Source organism: Phyllobates terribilis, unplaced genomic scaffold (genome assembly GCF_046119375.1).
Source record: "Phyllobates terribilis strain yellow unplaced genomic scaffold, ASM4611937v1 Scaffold_5__5_contigs__length_657084704, whole genome shotgun sequence".
NCBI classification, from domain to species: domain Eukaryota; kingdom Metazoa; phylum Chordata; class Amphibia; order Anura; family Dendrobatidae; genus Phyllobates; species Phyllobates terribilis.
Window position 1 is genome coordinate 541493502 of NW_027362765.1, and position 18234 is coordinate 541511735.

Here is an 18234-nt window from a genome sequence, read left to right on the forward strand (position 1 = left end):
ATGTTTGACTGTAGGGACCGTGTTCTTTTCTTTGAATGCCTCTTTTTTTTTCCTGTACACTCTATGTTGATGCTTTTTCCCAAAAAGCTCTACTTTTGTCTCATCTGACCTGAGAACATTCTTCCAAAACGTTTTAGGCTTTCTCATGTAAGTTTTGGCAAACTACAGCCTGGCTTTTTTATGTCTCGGGGTAAGAAGTGGGGTCTTCCTGGGTATCCTACCATACAGTCCCTTTTCATTCAGACGCCGATGGATAGTATGGGTTGACACTGTTGAACCCTCGGACTGCAGGGCAGCTTGAACTTGTTTGGATGTTAGTCGAGGTTCTTTATCCACCATCTGCACAATCTTGCGTTGAAATCTCTCGTCAATTTTTCTTTTCCGTCCACATCTAGGGAGGTTAGCCACAGTGCCATGGGCTTTAAACTTCTTGATGACACTGCGCACAGAAGACACAGGAACATTCAGGTCTTTGGAGATGGACTTGCAGCCTTGAGATTGCTCATGCTTCCTCCCAATTTGGTTTCTCAAGTCCTCAGGCAGTTCTTTGGTCTTCTTTCTTTTCTCCATGCTCAATGTGGTACACACAAGGACACAGGACAGAGGTTGAGTCAACTTTAATCCATGTTAACTGGCTGCAAGTGTGATTTAGTTATTGCCAACACCTGTTAGGTGCCACAGGTAAGTTACAGGTGCTGTTAATTACATGAATTAGAGAAGCATCACATGATTTTTCAAAGGGTGCCAATACTTTTGTCCACCCCCTTTATTAGGTTTGGTGTGGAATTATATCCAGTTTGGCTTTAGGACAATTCTTTTTGTGTTTTTTTCATTGAAGACAAATTAAATGAAGATAATAATACCAAAGAATTTGTGATTGCAATCATTTTCAGGAAGAAACTGAGTATTATCTGACAGAATTGCAGGGTGCTAATACTTTTAGCCACCACTGTATGTAATCATTCCCATCTTCACACAGCTCCATGGTGCAGCCCCTCAGTCCTCTGAGGATCTCCTCCACACTTCTCGCCTCATCCCCAGCAGCCTCAGCACAACGCTGCCACCTTGTATCGGGTCTGCATTGGACTGAGGAAGCCCCGCCCTTCCCGTGACATCATCCCCCTCACAGGAGGAACTCCATTCTAGACATCACCAGAGACGGCACAGACTGCTCCGTCCAGACTCCCCCCGCCCCTGGGCGTGGCCTATTCAGGCTGCGGGGCGGGACCGGGCGGAGCTCCCTCCCAGCAGAGTTACATTGTGATATTGTGATCTGGCCGCAGGCTGTGGCTGTGAGTGATCGGGAGATCACAGTCCGGATCAAGTCCCTCGTCTGGACCCCAGGCCGGGCTGCTGGCGCCTTGGCCCGGGGATCGGAAAGGTGAAGCCTTCTGCCCATCAGGACCTGCATGCGTGGAGCCGGGCGCTGGCGGTGGGGAGCGCCATCCTGGGCTATGGGAGAAGAGCAGCTGAAACTTTCCTGGAGTTATTGGGAGAAGCCTCCACCTGGATCTGGACGATCTACTGCAGGACTCGCAGCGAAGTGCTGAAGCCCAGGACACCCTCAGCAGGGCAGCATCCTGGGCGCGATCATGCCTCTCTCCAAGATGCCAGGCTGGGTGATCCTGCCCATCACGCTGCCAGCCTTCACCATTACCGGGATGTGGATAGTGTAAGTGCATGGCTGGGGATGGGGGAGGTAGCCGGGGAACACTGATCAAAGGGGTCTTTGTGTTGGAGAGAAAGGTAATAATGACATGTGTGCAACATCTTGGGGGAGGTATAGGGGCTGGGGCTGCTCTTTACACCTCCAGGGGATGCCATGGCCTCAGCAATGCCCAGAGCTCCTGGCACCTTCATCATGTACCTTGTCCTGTCAGCAGATGAGCTCAGCAGCCGCCTGTCATCTGTGGGTCACCATAGGGAATAAATACTAGGTGGCCGCTAGAAGGTCATAGACAGGTCCAATATGTGCCCTGCCACCCAGAATGGTGGCGCTGCCACAACCCTGACGTACGGTCTGCGCCTACACAAGGCATTGTCAGAATTGATCACATTGATTGTAATTGACATTTCTGATATTTAGCAGCTTGTCCACCATTTCTTTATAGGCGACGTTGTACATAGTGGTGATGGGATGTATGTAACTGTTATTAGTAATATTGTCCTCTTTACTCCATCCCCTGCAGAATCTGATCCTCTGTACTATTACCTGACCCTTACTCACTTTACATCTGTCTCCCTGCAATAATAGTTGTGCCATAACTGGCAGGTCTGCATATTATTATCTGACAGATTCATGTGGCATTCCTATATTCCTTTTTTTTGTCCAAAATGCTAAATGCACCCATGAGTCTTTTAGAGATCAATTAAAATTAGGTGGAAAATTGGTTGCCATAGGTGTTGGCTACTAGCAGTTTGTGTCTTTGGGATGAGTTAGAACTTGTAGCCCAGGGACAGGTCTAGCACAGTATTGCATTTAATGCAAAGCCTATGTGACTGAAACAAAAAATCCAACCCTTTGTAACTTTGCTTCCCTTTGGACTTGCATTTAAAGGAAAACTGTCAGCAGGAATATCCATGTTAAACTAAGGGTATAGGCAGTATGGCGCTGTCATACTGATTTAATACATACCTTTTTAGTTTAAAAATCAGCAGCCTGCTTTTCATTAAAGGGGTTGTCCACTACTTTGACATTGATGCCCTATCGCAGGCGGATGTGCAGTTACAAGCGGCGGGCACCACAACTTGACGGCCATGTACCGCAGGTAAGGACTTCCGACTGCACCAATAACAGCTTATCGGCGGGTGTGTCGCGTGTGGGACCCCGGCCGATCATACATTGAGGGCATCAATGTCAAACTAGTGGACAACTTCTTTAACTCATCATGATAAATTTCTGTTTCCTTGGTGCTTTGGGGTGGGACTGTGGGCAGGGTCTCCTGCTCAGAGGGCTCAGCTACGGCCTCTCTGCTGCCTCTGTTGTATTCATTATAGTTGTAATATAAACTTTGGGTTGGCGCTGTCCTAGCTGTGCGCGAAGCTCTCGCAGATTCAGCTGGTGGCGGTCTCCATGAAAATGGCGCATGCGCAAATCGACCTCCAGAGGTCCTCAGGAAAATGGCAGCTCATGTGCAGAATGAGATCTCGGCTCGTCATTGAGCAGAGATCTCATTCTGCGCATGTGCCACCTCCTGGCGCCATTTTCATGAATACCACCACCAGCTGAATCTGCGAGAGCGCTGCCCACAGTTAGGACGGCACCTGCCCAAAATTTAGATTGCAACAATAATGAATACAACAGAGGCAGTGGCGGGCCCGTGGCTGAGCCCCCTGAGCAGGAGATCCTGCCCACAGTCCCGTCTCAAAGCATTGAGGAAACAGAAACTTATCATGAGTTAATAACCCGGTTGCTTCTTTTTTTTTTTTTTATATTAAAGGTATGTATTAAATCAGTATGACAGCGCCACACTGCCCATACCTTTAGTTTAACATGGACATTCCTGCTGACAGGTTCCCTTTAAGTTGTGTGAAAACTGCAACTCACATTCTGCTACTCTTTTTATTTAGCGCTGATTTTGGTCACCCAACATGCCTGAGATTGTTGTGCTTCCATAGTGGCCATATAGCCCTTTATCTTATAAAGCAGTTGTTTTTTCTGTAATTGATTTCCAAACAATTGTTTTCAGGTAAGCCTACTTTTATGCCTCAGATCTCCATGAGTGACGCACTTGTTCTATGTGTGACTTTTTTTACAGCTAAATATCGAGCCCATTGTAGTTTATAGGGCTTTTGTGGGACATGCCTGTTTTTGATCCAAGTCACAGATTAAAATTACCCACACAAGTTTATGGGTCAGTAAATATCACAGACAGCACACAGGTACAGTCCTTGTGCTGTCCATGATGAAACTCTGTTCCAAATCACGGAAGTCTGAATGAGGCCTTAGGAGGAGAGGACATCTTCAGGGTTGCATAACTGGGAATAATGGGTAAAAATGACCCAAGATTGCTGCATTTGTGACTAGCTGGATGGATGTCGTGTCATTGATTTGCCATTGAGCTATGGTGCACTTTATTCTTTTGAAACTAGCACAACCAAGAGTTTCCTGCATTTAATAGTCATGAAGAAAGATGTAACTGCAATATAAGCAGAGGTTCTATATAGAGGTTGTATATCTGGTTGTTCCGGTCCAGTCTTCCGTGGCAGCCTATGTACGCACTTGGGAGAGACCTGCCAATCACTGGAGCAGTGCAGGGAGAAGGCGTCCAGGGGGCCACAATTCTCTCGTTGGGTTTCTCCATAAATACCCAGTCGGCTTTTTAGATTATGTAAAATATACTTGGCTGCAAGCGCCCAGCCGGGCTCTGATTAATGCTGACAATGGTTCAGGCCACCAATGATGGTTTCACTGTTGAATTAGCTTTACAAACCTGGTTCTATAAGTGACCTACAGCTAGATCTTGTAGCAGAATGTCATAAATTTACTCTACATTGTGTAGGAAGGGTAAGATGTGAATCAGACTATAGATAATGGATTGTCATCAGCAAGTACATGGTGAAGTATATTTACCAACTATCTTGTGGAAACCAGAATTTTTTAGTAGTTTCAGCCTAACCTGGGTAGAATGTATGAATAGCCAACTTTATACTGTAGTCGTAACAGAAGATATATTTTAGAAGGTTCCTCTGAAGGTCTTTGCATTTTTTGGGATAATTTGGATAGTTCTCCCTTATACTGTCTATGGACCTTTGGGGTCATGTACATGGCTGTATTATGGCTCCCTCTTGCGAGGAAACATCTATGGCTCCATAGTGGTGCATTATCTGCTCTACTTCTGTTGATATCTAATTTCATATAAAAGGTTATTTTGTTTTAAACTTGGCCTTTAAATGGAATCTGTCAGCGGGATTTCACCCCCCCCCCCCTAAAGTATTAATGCGCTTGCAGCCATCTCAAAGATAAGTGCAACAATCCCTATTATTTTTTTTTTTTCCCCAACTTATTTAGTAATCACAAAAAGACAGCATTTTATACAGGAATAGAAAACTGTAAGAGATCAATAAGAGAAGCATTAATTTTTTTCCTCTAAAAGGAACCGGTCAGCAGGATTTCATACTCAAAACTATTTACATGCTCATGTACCATAACTCTCTTTTAAAGACCAGTGCAGCAATCCCTTTACATGATCAGTCCATTCCTTTGTTACTGAGAAATTGGGGTTTGAATTGATATGCAAATGAGGTGGAAGAGCTATTTGCAGATCTGAAGCCTCTGTCACTCCAGCTCTATTCCATGCTCAGTGCTGCCTAATCCTGACTGACAGCCTCCATTCTGTGCGACTGTAGGAAAAGGAGTGGTCCGTCGAACAGGAGGAGGTGGTGCTGGGTCGGGAATAGAGCTGGAGTTACAGAGGCTTCAGATCTACCATAGCTTTTTAGCCTCATTTGCATATCAATTCAAACTGCGTTGTTTTTTTTTGTAGCAAAGGAACGGACCAACCATGTAAAGGGATTGCTGCACTTGTCTTTGAAAGAGTTATGTACATGTAAATAGTTTGGGGTATGAAATCCTGCTGACAGGTTCCTTTTAGAGGAAAAAAACAGATGCTTCTCTTTTATTGATCTTATGGTTTTCTAGTTTCTGTATAAAATACTTTTTCTGTGATGATTACTAAATAAGTTGTCCAAAAAAAATAAAAAATCAGATTGGCAACATTGGCTGCAAAACGTGATGCCATATGGGTAGCATGCTTCCCATATCAAAGCTTCTAGTAAGTAAACCTTCATATGCACAGTAATCTGTTTAACCAAGCTTAAATTATAGTAGTTTAACCCCTTAGTGATTGCGGTTAAAAAACCCAAAAAACTACTGGCCCTGGTGGTCACTAAAGGGTTAATCGCTGTTGACATGTACATTGTGTATACAGATATATAAACTTTCCACAAGGGCTTGTTGGTAAATAAGCCACCAGGGGATGATGGTAGAGTTGCTTCTCAAGTGAATAGTGTATGTGTGTGGCACTAAGGAATGTAGAAAACAAATAAAATAACTCATTGTGTAACTCTGCTTGGTACAATACTAGAAATCATCTAAATCCTGGGCAAATTGTTCCCTGTAGGTTTTGCCATTGCTTCTAGATGGAATTTTTGTAAACTATGTAGAAGCCCACAATCATTGCAGATGCCCTGATGTTCATCCAAAGAACAAAAGGCTCTCCATCCAGTGTGGACGTGTAAATTGGTCAAGCCGAAAAGCTGGACCACGTATTGAAAGCTGTGGTTGTCTTGCTTATGTGTAATTAAAATCTAAAAGACCATAACCCCCGACCCCACCCCATCCCCCTACCCATTTCTGATTTAATCAGTTTGGTTGTATTGTGGTCATCACTCAATTCTATCAATGTGGCCATACACCTAACGGTAATCATTAACCATAATGACTGTATCTGTAGAGGTTCTGACTTATGTCAGAATAACTATAGGATTGTTTTAAAATATTTCCAATTTTTAAGCTGCATTCACATATTATTATACAATTAATCTGTGTTTGATATTTATTTTTCCCCTGATATTAGAAATAATCCCTATTTATTTATTTATTTATTTTTTTCTGTGGGGTCTTTGTCTGACTTCATTCGCATCAATGGTGTTGAACTGGTTCAGGAGTCAGATCAGTGCTGTTCTGGACACCAGACTGTTGCACAACTATATTAGCTGTACCCACCTAAGGTGTAAAACAGCTGGCCAGACACAACTGATATGTTGTGGATTTTTAATCCGGGTTTTCTAGGCAAAATATCTGCAGCGTTACAATGACAATTAGGCCATATTCATACTTTTGATTTCTTGTGTATATTCATTATGAATTCCTCACTTAAAATCTGAAGCAACATACATTACCTTATACAGTTATGGTGGTTAGCATTATTGGCACACCTGAATATTAAATGAGCCATGTAAAAGATCTATGTAATATGTAATTGTGTATGAATGTCCAAATGTTTGATACAGAAAATCACAATCCAGGTATTCTCTGATTTCCAGACATCCGACATGTCTAAGACTCCTTGTTACGAACATAAGATGTTTAAAAAAACAAAACCCATAGGCGATCCCCAATATAGGCCAGGACTTCCTGATGCTTTCGGGCCTTGGAGGTCGCTGCACGTTGAAAGGTTGTGATTTCAAGACGTGTGCTGAAGCTTTATGATGCGCTTTGACTTCTGAGGCCTGGACACAACTGGAAGGCCTGGTCTATAGTGAAGAGGCCGGAGACGTGGTACATGATAGCAGAAAGAAGACTAGATGGCAAGCAGCAGGGTGGCCGTATAGGTCAGCAATGGGTATAAGTTGTGTAGGGTATGTATACACTTTTTTTTTTTTTCCCGGAACTTGTGGATGTCTGCATACAAGATGAAAACTTGGTAGGACAAAAAAAAAGATCTAAAATTGAAAACCGTGCTAGGACTACATGTGCAAGGTAATATTTCTTGTCTAAGACAGCTCTCCTCTTTGCCATTGTGGAAAAGTGAATAATACTCGCCTCTTTAACCATCAAAGCTACCATTCATATGCCAATTAGCCATGTGAGAACTAATAAGGGGGATAGCGTGGGGGCTGGGGGTACAGGTGAGTCCAATGTCTAATAATTTTATCAACAGCTATATGAGGGCATTTTTTCTGTGTGATGCATTGTAGTTTTGAATTACACTATTCACTTTACCATGTAATGTACAGAAAAACTGGAAATAGTTTGGTTATACCAAACTCTGTATAGTTGATTTTTTTTCTTTTCTTTTTTTTTCAGAAATATATTTATCTTATTTAAAGATTCTTATTTTACTTAAATTTTTAGTCCCTTTAGGCAATAAAAAATACATACAGTGAAACATGATGGAGGATCCATAATTCCGTAGGGCTGCTTTGGTGCTTCTGGGTTTGGAGGTCTTGAACATGTTACATGAGCAATCAGCATTTTAAAGCAAAGTGTGGTTAAAAAGGGTCTCATTTCATCTTGGTGCCACACTTACTTGCCTGTCACATCGCTGCTTGCTTCTCCTGGGTTACAGAACTGGTCTCTACACGTCCTGTCTTCAGGTTATGTGACCCACAGGCCCTTGCAGGACTTTTGATACCTACCAAGATACAATAGTGAAGCAAGCACCTTTTGGCTCCTTGCCTCATCATTATGTTCAACTTTAGCTGTGTCTTGATGACACGGATGCTGTTAAAGTTAGGACATACCCCTGACCTCTTAGGACAGCTTCTAAATACAGGACTGTCCACTTGATCTGGGCTGTTTGGGACATATGCTATACTCCATTATGGAGTATTTTCACCTAGAATCATTGCAAGCCTGTATGACTCCATGCATGAGGCTCTGCCATATGTATGAGCCTCTAGACTGGTCTTTCACAGTCAGTTTACAGTAACATCCTAGCAAAAAGTGCATTTTTTTTTTCTATATGGACAACGGATACAAGACTCTTGCAGTACTGGCTATTGCTGGTTTCCATTGCTTGAGCCTCCATCTGTGATTGCAAATAACATTTATAATAACCATTGTTATACATCTATTTGCAAGATCCAGAAGGACAAGAGACACCCTGTGCCTTAACCTTAAAGGGGTTATCCCATAAGCAAAGTACATTTTAATCAATAGATCTTAGAATATCAAGTTCTGCAATTGGATGTGTTAAAAAAATGTTCCTGTGCTGAGATAATTGTATAAATGTGCCCCTGCTGTGTAATGGCCAGCACATGTCACAGCTCCTGGCCAGGGGAGGAAGCATAAGTAACTTATCATAAGTGAGTATACAGATGAAACAGTAGAGGCTTGGGCTCACTGCTGCTGCTTTCTGTGGTATTGAATCTGTTTTATCACAGGAGTGAGTGTTTCTGCCTCGTCTCCAGTCCTGAGCTCCTCATAAAACAAGTCCGTGCCATAGGAGCCTCAGCAGCCTGAGATTATGTCTGACTTGATTTATGGTGAACTCAGGAGGCAGAAACACTCACTCCTGTGATAAAGTAGAGAAGTGTTTCCTGACAAAGCAGCAGTTGTGAGCCCCTGTTAACATGTGTATGGGGGAGTTTGGCTGACAGCTATGGCATGTACACTGCTGACTTTAGAGCCTATTAACATATTATAGTCATATTGTTGCTTTTGCTATGGTACGCTGTCAGATTTTCGCTTATGGTTGTCTACTCTGTTGGTGTGTGTGGGTTTGTGTTTATTTTTTTAATCTCCTTTTCTCAAACTCTGAAGCACTCTGTCTTGAGTACAGGATCCTTCACTATACATACATTTAGCTCATTAATGGCATGAAGTCATGTTCTAGGGTGTTAACTTCACTAACGCCCCTTCATAACACCCTTCTAAAATGAGTCAGGTGACCTGAGTATCAGCACTTTTAACCAAACATTAACATAGATGTAATTGTATCTCTCTTCCGTTAATCCAACTTTCTCCGCGCACACTTCATCTGCGTGGCTAAAGTTTGACTCATCCACATATTTCCAGGAACTGGGTTGGTTATTTGTCTGTTTTTTTTCATTGCCGCTTTATAATTTATTTTGGCATTTTCTTTATTTGTATTAAATAAATGGATGACTGTGTCAGAAGACTTTCCAGCAGCTTCACATCGGCTGCAGTGTTTCTCCAGCATCTTAGTAGCATTGATGGAGCAATGAAACTTCTAGTGCCACTCAAGGCTGTGTAGTCGGTAAGCCAAACCTCCGACTCCTCAATTTCCATGACACCGACTCTCCGACTCCCTCATACATGGCTCATGTTGAAGTGATAAATTTACTGTACCACAGATTTATCACAGCTAAAAGTCTAGACCCTTAGATCAGGAATAGGACAGACATTTATAGGACATTTCATAACTTTTCCAAATTCTTATGAAAAAATATTCCCCACACACTGCATTGAACTACTGTACCTAATTTATATATTTTATTAATCGGCGTTGGTCCGTTTTATACCGACTCGAACTCCACCAAAATGGGTTCCGACACAGACTCCGCAGCCCTGGTGCCACTATAGGATTGCTGTTCGTGACCATTCACTTGAAACTGTAATTGGTGGTGTAGCTATAGGGGCTGCGCAGTAATAGTTGAAAATTTGGTCCAATGGTCAAGGGAACCCACAGTCCTGTGAAGCAGAGCCTAAGAGAAGAGATGCATTCCTCCTGGGCAGCTTTAGTATCTGTCCTATAATCCTGTTAGGCTTCCACCATCACTGTGCCTGGCTCCACCCTGTGCCATTGTTATGCTTGAGGAAAGGGTCTACTTGCGGCCCTCCCCATCTCGCCTGAGGCTATGTGCCCACGATGCAGAAATGCTCCGGATTTTTCCTGAGCGTTTCTGCATCTCCCTGGCAGAAAAAACGCATGCGGATTGTACATGTGTGGCACCCCAGGGGTCTGGTTTCCACAGTAATGTAATGTTATGTCTGAGAGCAGGTGGGAGGTCCTTTGGTCAGGGATCCTGTGCATGCCACACCTCCTGCCCAGTCTTGGGAGGGGAAGAACTTCCCCTATATAAACCCGGGGCTGAAGCAGGGTTAGCAGTCAAGGAGAGTAGAGACAAGAAACAGCAGAAGCAATACTACTACGAGTCAGGGGCTGGCAGCTGCAGAGCTCGCCCTGACTGAGAAGCTTTCTTACCGGACCCGGCGTCCGAGGCTGTGGGGACTAACTCTTACCCAGCAGCAGAAGCCGACCGGCAGGGGATTTCAGGTCTTCAGGCCCAGAAACCCGAAGGCACGGTCACTCGCGTGGGACCAGCACCGCCATCGTGGAGCGGAAGCCATTAGAAGGCCCCGAGTCACCGGCCATACGGGTGAGCACCACACGGTACACTCAGGGACGTGGGCTACTTATATCTGCTTCTAGCAAGGTAGCCAGAAGAGTACAGTCAGATTGGGAGGCCTACAACTCCGCCTGGCCAGGGGAGATCCCATCTGCTCAAGGACTGACCAGGCCCCGTTCACTAGCAAGTACTCCGGGAGGGTCTATCGTTGTTACCAGTAAAGACCCTGAATTACACCGCACCGTCTCTGAGTGGTTCCTGCTACCCCCATCATCCACATCTGCTGCCCTGAGGCCATACCCCTCCCGTTGGGGGTTATACCATCTACGCTGCACCATCCATCCACCGGCCTCAGCGGACTGTCCTGCAGCGGCAGCTCCATAGCTGCATTCAACGGGTGGCGTAGTCGTCCTGCATCTACCGCTGTTACATCGCCGCTCAGTTTGACTCCCTGGGCACGGACCGGGTCACCGCCACGAGACTACAACCCTCAAGAGATCCGGCTCCGGGTAAGCTCCCGCGTGCGCAACGCAGCGCGACACAGGCCCGGGGGCGCGTCAACTTTGGCGTAGTCGGCAGGATTTCGTGCCCGCAACCACCGGGTACTGCGTGCCTGAAAAAGAGACTTTTCAAACTTACCTGTGGTGAAGATTCCCGCCATCCGGCGCCATCTTCAGCCTTCTTCCCGCCATCGGTGAAGTTTCCCGCCATCCGGCGCCATCTTCTGCCTTCTTCCCGCCATCCGTGGAGTTTTCCCGCCATTGGACGCCATCTTGAGGACGCCGCGCGGGAAGAAGAGGGGCGTGGACTCCGAAAGCGCGCGAGAACTGAAGCCCCGCCTCACGTCCGGACGTTGCGTAAGGTCCTGGAAGGAGCCCAGCAGACGCCGACGTCACAGGAGCGCGACGGAAGGTCCTCAACCCTGACGATCCACTGCGGAGCCGCGGCCTACGGAAGAGGATCATCGCAAGGTAGGCCACGGTCCACTAGGGGGGAGGAAGATGTCGGATACGGAGGAGAGCTTCACTGCCTCAACCCCCGCCAGCGCTACCGCTGCTGCAGTTATGCCCTTCACCATGCCCTATATCCCGGGAGCAGCTTGGCTACCCCAGTACTCAGGGGAGTCACATACCCTGCATGACTTTAGAGAAAAGCTGGATAGCCTCTTCCAGGTGTACCCCCTCACAGAAGAGCAAAAAGTGAGCATCCTGGTGGCCCAACTAACCGGGGCAGCCAAAAGGGAAGTAAAATCCTGGCCACCTGGGAGGAAGACTGTCGCAGGGATACTAACCCGGCTGAAGGACACCTTTGATACCCGCACCTCAGCCGAGATTAAGCTTAGATTCTACGGGTGCAAGCAGCGAGCGCATGAGAGTATAAGGGACTATGCACTAAACCTACAAGAGGCCCTGAGGGCCATTAAGCAGACCGACCCTGATGGAGTGGGAAACGAGGACAGGCTGTTGACCGAACAGTTTATAGAGGGACTGTATTGTAATACCCACCGAACCCAGTTGCGGGCAATGGCCTTACAGGATCCCCATCTGGGCTTTGCACAGTTCAAGGACAGAGCCATCCGGGTGCTCCGAGAACCGGCACCGGGTGGCGTTGTGACCCACAAGCGCCCTGCTATCACTTACCACCAGGAGGCGGCGCCCTTGTCGGCAGGGCCTGTGGGAGCTGATGCGCAGGCTTTGGACAATGACCCGGCTCCAGACCTACACAATCAGGTCCAAGAGCTAGCTAAGAGCGTTGCTGCGCTAACCCGAACTGTGCAGTCTTTACAGGCTTCCACCCCAGGGAAGATCCAGCTGGCATCCGGACCGGAGGACATCCCGTGGCGTCGACCAAGGAGGACCCCACCGGCCAGAGGAAGACCCAGTGACCGATACAGCGAGGACGGACGACCCATCTGCCGCCGCTGCAATCAACCTGGACATATGGCAAGGTACTGTTCTTTAAACGGGCACAACCTGGGGTAGAGGGCCAACCCCCAGGAAAAAGATCACCAGGCTCATCGAACTGGCGCGACAGATATGTGGGAGGACGTCCAGTCTTGCCTGTGGTACTGGATGGCATTCCCATGAGTGCCCTACTGGACACCGGGTCACAGGTCACCACCATCCCGTACGTGCTCTTTAAGCAGTACTGGAATGACTCGGATATTACCCGCTACCCTGACGACGACTTGAGTATCATCGCCAGCAATGGCCAGCCCGTGCCACAGATCGGATTTAAAGAGGTGACCATCAAAATCGGTAGAGTCGAACTGGCAGCACAGGGACTGATCATTGTAGATATTGACAAACATGAGAGTCACCCAAAAATAACTCTAGGAACTAATGTAATTGAAAATTGTCTTGCAGAGGTGATTTTCCTTTTACAGCAGGTTGCCAAGAACGCCAGCTCCGGCGAGCAGCGGGTGCTCCAGAAAGAGATCCGGGCACTGATGCGACGGCAACAGGTGGAACTCTCCGGCGGTGAGATTGGTAGCGTAAGAATGTGTGACCCTTTTCCTATTGCCATGCCCCCAAAAAGTGAAATGATGATTTGGTGCCGGGCAGCTATTGGTCTGAGAGGTAGAGATTACCAGGCAATGGTAGAACCAGTTTACTCGGACAGTAGGCCCACCATTTTGACAGCACGGGGGGTGGTTGGTGTACGCCATGGGAGGGTGCCCGTTCGCATAATAAATATCGGGGAGAGGGAAGTGTACCTGCCCCGGTATGCCACGCTAGCCAAATTATATACCATTAACCAAAATTCTATACAATCTGTGGAACCCTTGCCTCCATCTCACCCGGAGGAAGGTAACGGCTCTAAGAAAAACATGGAGGACTGGTGTCAGCAACTACATCTGGGTACTGACTCCACTCCCGCACACCAGAAACAAGGAGTCTATCGGGTGGTTCAGGAGTACGAGAGAGTGTTCAGTAAACACCCGTTAGACTTCGGGCGAGTCAAGGGGGTAGAACACCACATCCCCACGGGAGACCATCCTCCCATAAAAGAGAGGTATCGACCCGTACCCCCTGCCCACTACCAACACGCCAAGGGGATGCTTAGAGACATGAAGGAGGCTGGGGTGATCAGGGATAGCTGTAGCCCCTGGGCAGCTCCACTAGTCTTAGTCCGAAAGAAAGACAACACCATGAGGATGTGTGTAGATTACCGGAAAATCAATCGTATCACACACAAGGATGCGTACCCCTTACCAAGGATAGAGGAGTCATTGACTGCTTTAAGATCTGCTAACTTCTTCTCTACCTTGGATCTCACTAGCGGGTACTGGCAGGTTCCTGTAGCAGAGGCGGACCGGGAGAAGACCGCATTCACCACCCCGATGGGACTTAGCGAGTTCACCTGCATGCCGTTCGGACTCTGCAACGCACCGGGAACCTTCCAACGACTAATGTAGTGTTGTCTGGGCCACAGAAACTTCGAGACGGTCCTGTTGTACCTGGACGATGTCATCGTATATTCCAAGACGTATGAGGACCACCTGAAACACCTGGCGGAAGTGTTCGAAGCTCTGGCAAGTTACGGCCTAAAGGTGAAACCCTCCAAGTGTCACCTCCTGAAACCAAAGGTGCAGTACCTGGGACACGTGGTGAGCGCTGACGGAGTGGCTCCCGACCCTGATAAGATCACCGCAATTAAGGAATGGCCAAGCCCCTCCAGCGTAAAAGAAGTGCGGCAGTTCCTCGGGTTGGTAGGCTACTACCGAAGGTTTATTCCCGGTTTCACCAAAAAGGCAGCACCTATGCAGGACCTCCTAATAGGCCAGTCCCGGAAGGCCAAGAACCAGAAGCCGCCCTTCAAATGGGAGGAGCTGGAAGAAGAGTCCTTCCGCCAGCTGAAGATGGCCCTCACGGGGGACGAAATCCTGGCGTACCCGGATTATAGCCAGCCCTTTATCCTCTACACCGACGCCAGTAACATCGGGCTAGGAGCCGTACTGTCCCAGATCCAGCAGGGGAAGGAACGAGTAATCGCCTACGCCAGCCGAAAACTGCGACCCACCGAAAGGAACCCCGAGAATTACAGCTCATTTAAGTTAGAGTTCCTGGCCGTAGTATGGGCAGTCACCGAGCGCTTTAAGCATTACCTCGCTTCTTCCCGGTTCACCGTGTACACGGATAACAACCCGTTGACACACCTGGACACGGCAAGACTCGGTGCCCTGGAGCAGAGGTGGATGGCCCGTCTGTCCAACTACGAGTTCACAATCAAATACCGGGCAGGACGCTCCAATACCAACGCGGACGCCCTGTCCAGGATGCCCAACCTGCCGGACGGAGGAGAAGATCCGGAGGGACTGGAAGAAGTGGAACTCCCTGCGTTCCACCGTCATGGGACTATCCAGTATTCCCACCGGGTAAGGAGTAAGCAGGCTGCTACGTTGAACCCCTTACCCCACTACAACTGGGCGGAAACGCAAGACAGCGACCCTGCCGTCCGACTGGTGAAGGAGATGCTGACTCGGCCGGAGGCTCGCCTTGAACCAGACGCTCTGGAGGAAGCCAAACAACTATGGGCAGAGAAGAGTCGACTGTTCCTTTACAAAGGGAAGTTGTGCCGCAGAATGGTTAACTCCCGGACGCATGAATTACTCTGGCAAGTAGTGGTGCCACGAAGAGACGCAGCCATGGTGATGGAGGCATACCACGACGGAGCTGGACACTTCGGGTGGAAGAAGCTGGAGTTCCTGCTGCGCGAGCGGTTCCACTGGGTAGGCATGAGGGGAACCATCGAGAAGTGGTGCAGAGACTGTGGCCCGTGCAACCTGAGAAGGAAGGACCGTGCCAGCCAGAAGACTCCCCTGCAGTCCATCGTCACCCGGCAACCGTTGGAACTGGTAGCCTTGGATCATGTAAAACTGACCCCAAGCAGAAGTGGCTACGTCTACGCGTTAACCATCATGGATCATTACTCCCGGTTTCTGGTTGTCGTCCCCGTCAAGGACTTAACGGCTCAAACAGCAGCTAGAGCCTTCCAGCAGCACTTTTGCCGTCCACACGGGTACCCGGACCAAGTGCTGACGGACCAGGGACCTGCCTTTGAAGCGGAGGTCTTCCAGGAATTCTGCAATCTGTATGGCTGCCGGAAGATAAGGACGACACCCTACCATCCGCAAACTAATGGACTTTGTGAGAAAATGAACCAGGTGGTAATGGATCTTCTGAAAACGTTGCCCCTGGAAGAACGCAGTCTGTGGCCTGAGAAGTTGCCCGATCTGGTGGACCTATACAACCACATCCCGGTAGGTTCCACCAACTGTACCCCGGCTTACCTAATGAGGGCAAGACCTGGTAAGTTACCTTTTGACCTGGAAATGGGAGTCCTGACACCCGAGGACACTTCACCAGAAACAGACTGGGACACAGAGAGGCAGCAGCAGTACCGGAGAGTACAGGAGAGCGTGGAGCGAAGTCTCTGTCAGGCTAGGGAAAGACAAGAGAAAACTTACAACCAGTATGCTCCCGCTGTTCCCCTGGTACCCGGAGAGCAGGTCTTGAAGAGGAAGAGACGGCTCCACAAGTTGGACGACCAGTGGGAGAAGGACCCGTACACCGTACTGCCCTCAAGCCACGAGAACCCGAAGGTTTGTACCATCAGTAAAGACGGAGGGGAAACCACAGCCATTGTATCCCGGGACCACCTGAAGAAGTGTCCCGAACAACTGAGGAACCCTGAAGAGGAACAAGAAGACCATCGACCCGTAGAGGAAAGGGAAGATATGGTTAGTACTGTGCTCGGGGACTTCCCTCGGTCTTGGACTCAAGTCAATGGTGCAGTTGTGGTACCCGTACTCACCTTCCTCCAACCAGCATCCCAAGCACCTACGGAGCAACAGGTAGAGCTGGAAGAACAGCCGGTCCAGGAGGCAGAAGACTCCACACAAGCAGAACAGGAGGATCAACCCTCTGCTTATAGTGAGCCTGCCGTACCCCTAGTGAGACAAAGAGCCGGTAGACAGCTGCCCAGTTTACCCTTGACAGCTCCTACACCCTGTAGTTCAGGGCCAGACAGTCAGCTCCGTAGGTCCACTAGGGCCACTAGAGGCCAGTTACCCGCACGCTGGAGGATTTGAAGTGTATAAATTGTTTTATTTATGTTTATCTGTGTATTGTTGCTTGTGTATAATTTTGTGTTTCCAGTTATTTTTAGGAATCCTTGGTGGATCTACCGGGAATCCTTGTACAATTAGTTGGAGCGTAACCCAGGATGGACTAGAGACTGTTAAGGACTCGGGGTAGGACAGACCCCTACCTGGTTACGTCTCCCTGTTTTGGTGAAATGGACACCTTGCTTTCTTCAAAGACTTGCCGTGACCACCTTTATGTGTTTCTTATTGTATTGTTATTGTTATATCTTGTTATGTTTTTCTAAAATGTGTTTAGTCCCGGAGTACTAAATTTTACTAGGGGGGAATGTGGCACCCCAGGGGTCTGGTTTCCACAGTAATGTAATGTTATGTCTGAGAGCAGGTGGGAGGTCCTTTGGTCAGGGATCCTGTGCATGCCACACCTCCTGCCCAGTCTTGGGAGGGGAAGAACTTCCCCTATATAAACCCGGGGCTGAAGCAGGGTTAGCAGTCAAGGAGAGTAGAGACAAGAAACAGCAGAAGCAATACTACTACGAGTCAGGGGCTGGCAGCTGCAGAGCTCGCCCTGACTGAGAAGCTTTCTTACCGGACCCGGCGTCCGAGGCTGTGGGGACTAACTCTTACCCAGCAGCAGAAGCCGACCGGCAGGGGATTTCAGGTCCTCAGGCCCAGAAACCCGAAGGCACGGTCACTCGCGTGGGACCAGCACCGCCATCGTGGAGCGGAAGCCATTAGAAGGCCCCGAGTCACCGGCCATACGGGTGAGCACCACACGGTACACTCAGGGACGTGGGCTACTTATATCCGCTTCTAGCAAGGTAGCCAGAAGAGTACAGTCAGTTTGGGAGGCCTACAACTCCGCCTGGCCAGGGGAGATCCCATCTGCTCAAGGACTGACCAGGCCCCGTTCACTAGCAAGTACTCCGGGAGGGTCTATCGTTGTTACCAGTAAAGACCCTGAATTACACCGCACCGTCTCTGAGTGGTTCCTGCTACCCCCATCATCCACATCTGCTGCCCTGAGGCCATACCCCTCCCGTTGGGGGTTATACCATCTACGCTGCACCATCCATCCACCGGCCTCAGCGGACTGTCCTGCAGCGGCAGCTCCATAGCTGCATTCAACGGGTGGCGTAGTCGTCCTGCATCTACCGCTGTTACATCGCCGCTCAGTTTGACTCCCTGGGCACGGACCGGGTCACCGCCACGAGACTACAACCCTCAAGAGATCCGGCTCCGGGTAAGCTCCCGCGTGCGCAACGCAGCGCGACACAGGCCCGGGGGCGCGTCACATGCGTTTTTCCTGC

General features: G+C 48.4%; 1 protein-coding gene across 1 annotated transcript in view; it reads left to right on the forward strand.

The window, feature by feature from the left end:
• The first annotated feature begins 1213 nt into the window (after nt 1–1213).
• LOC141273669 (transmembrane protein 150A-like) overlaps nt 1214–18234 on the forward strand; it is a 151833-nt gene continuing 134812 nt past the window's right edge. The window contains exon 1 of the mRNA XM_073685844.1: nt 1214–1672. Within this exon, the coding sequence (XP_073541945.1) occupies nt 1593–1672 (80 nt within the window). The 5' untranslated portion in view covers nt 1214–1592. The remainder of the gene's footprint in view (nt 1673–18234) is intronic.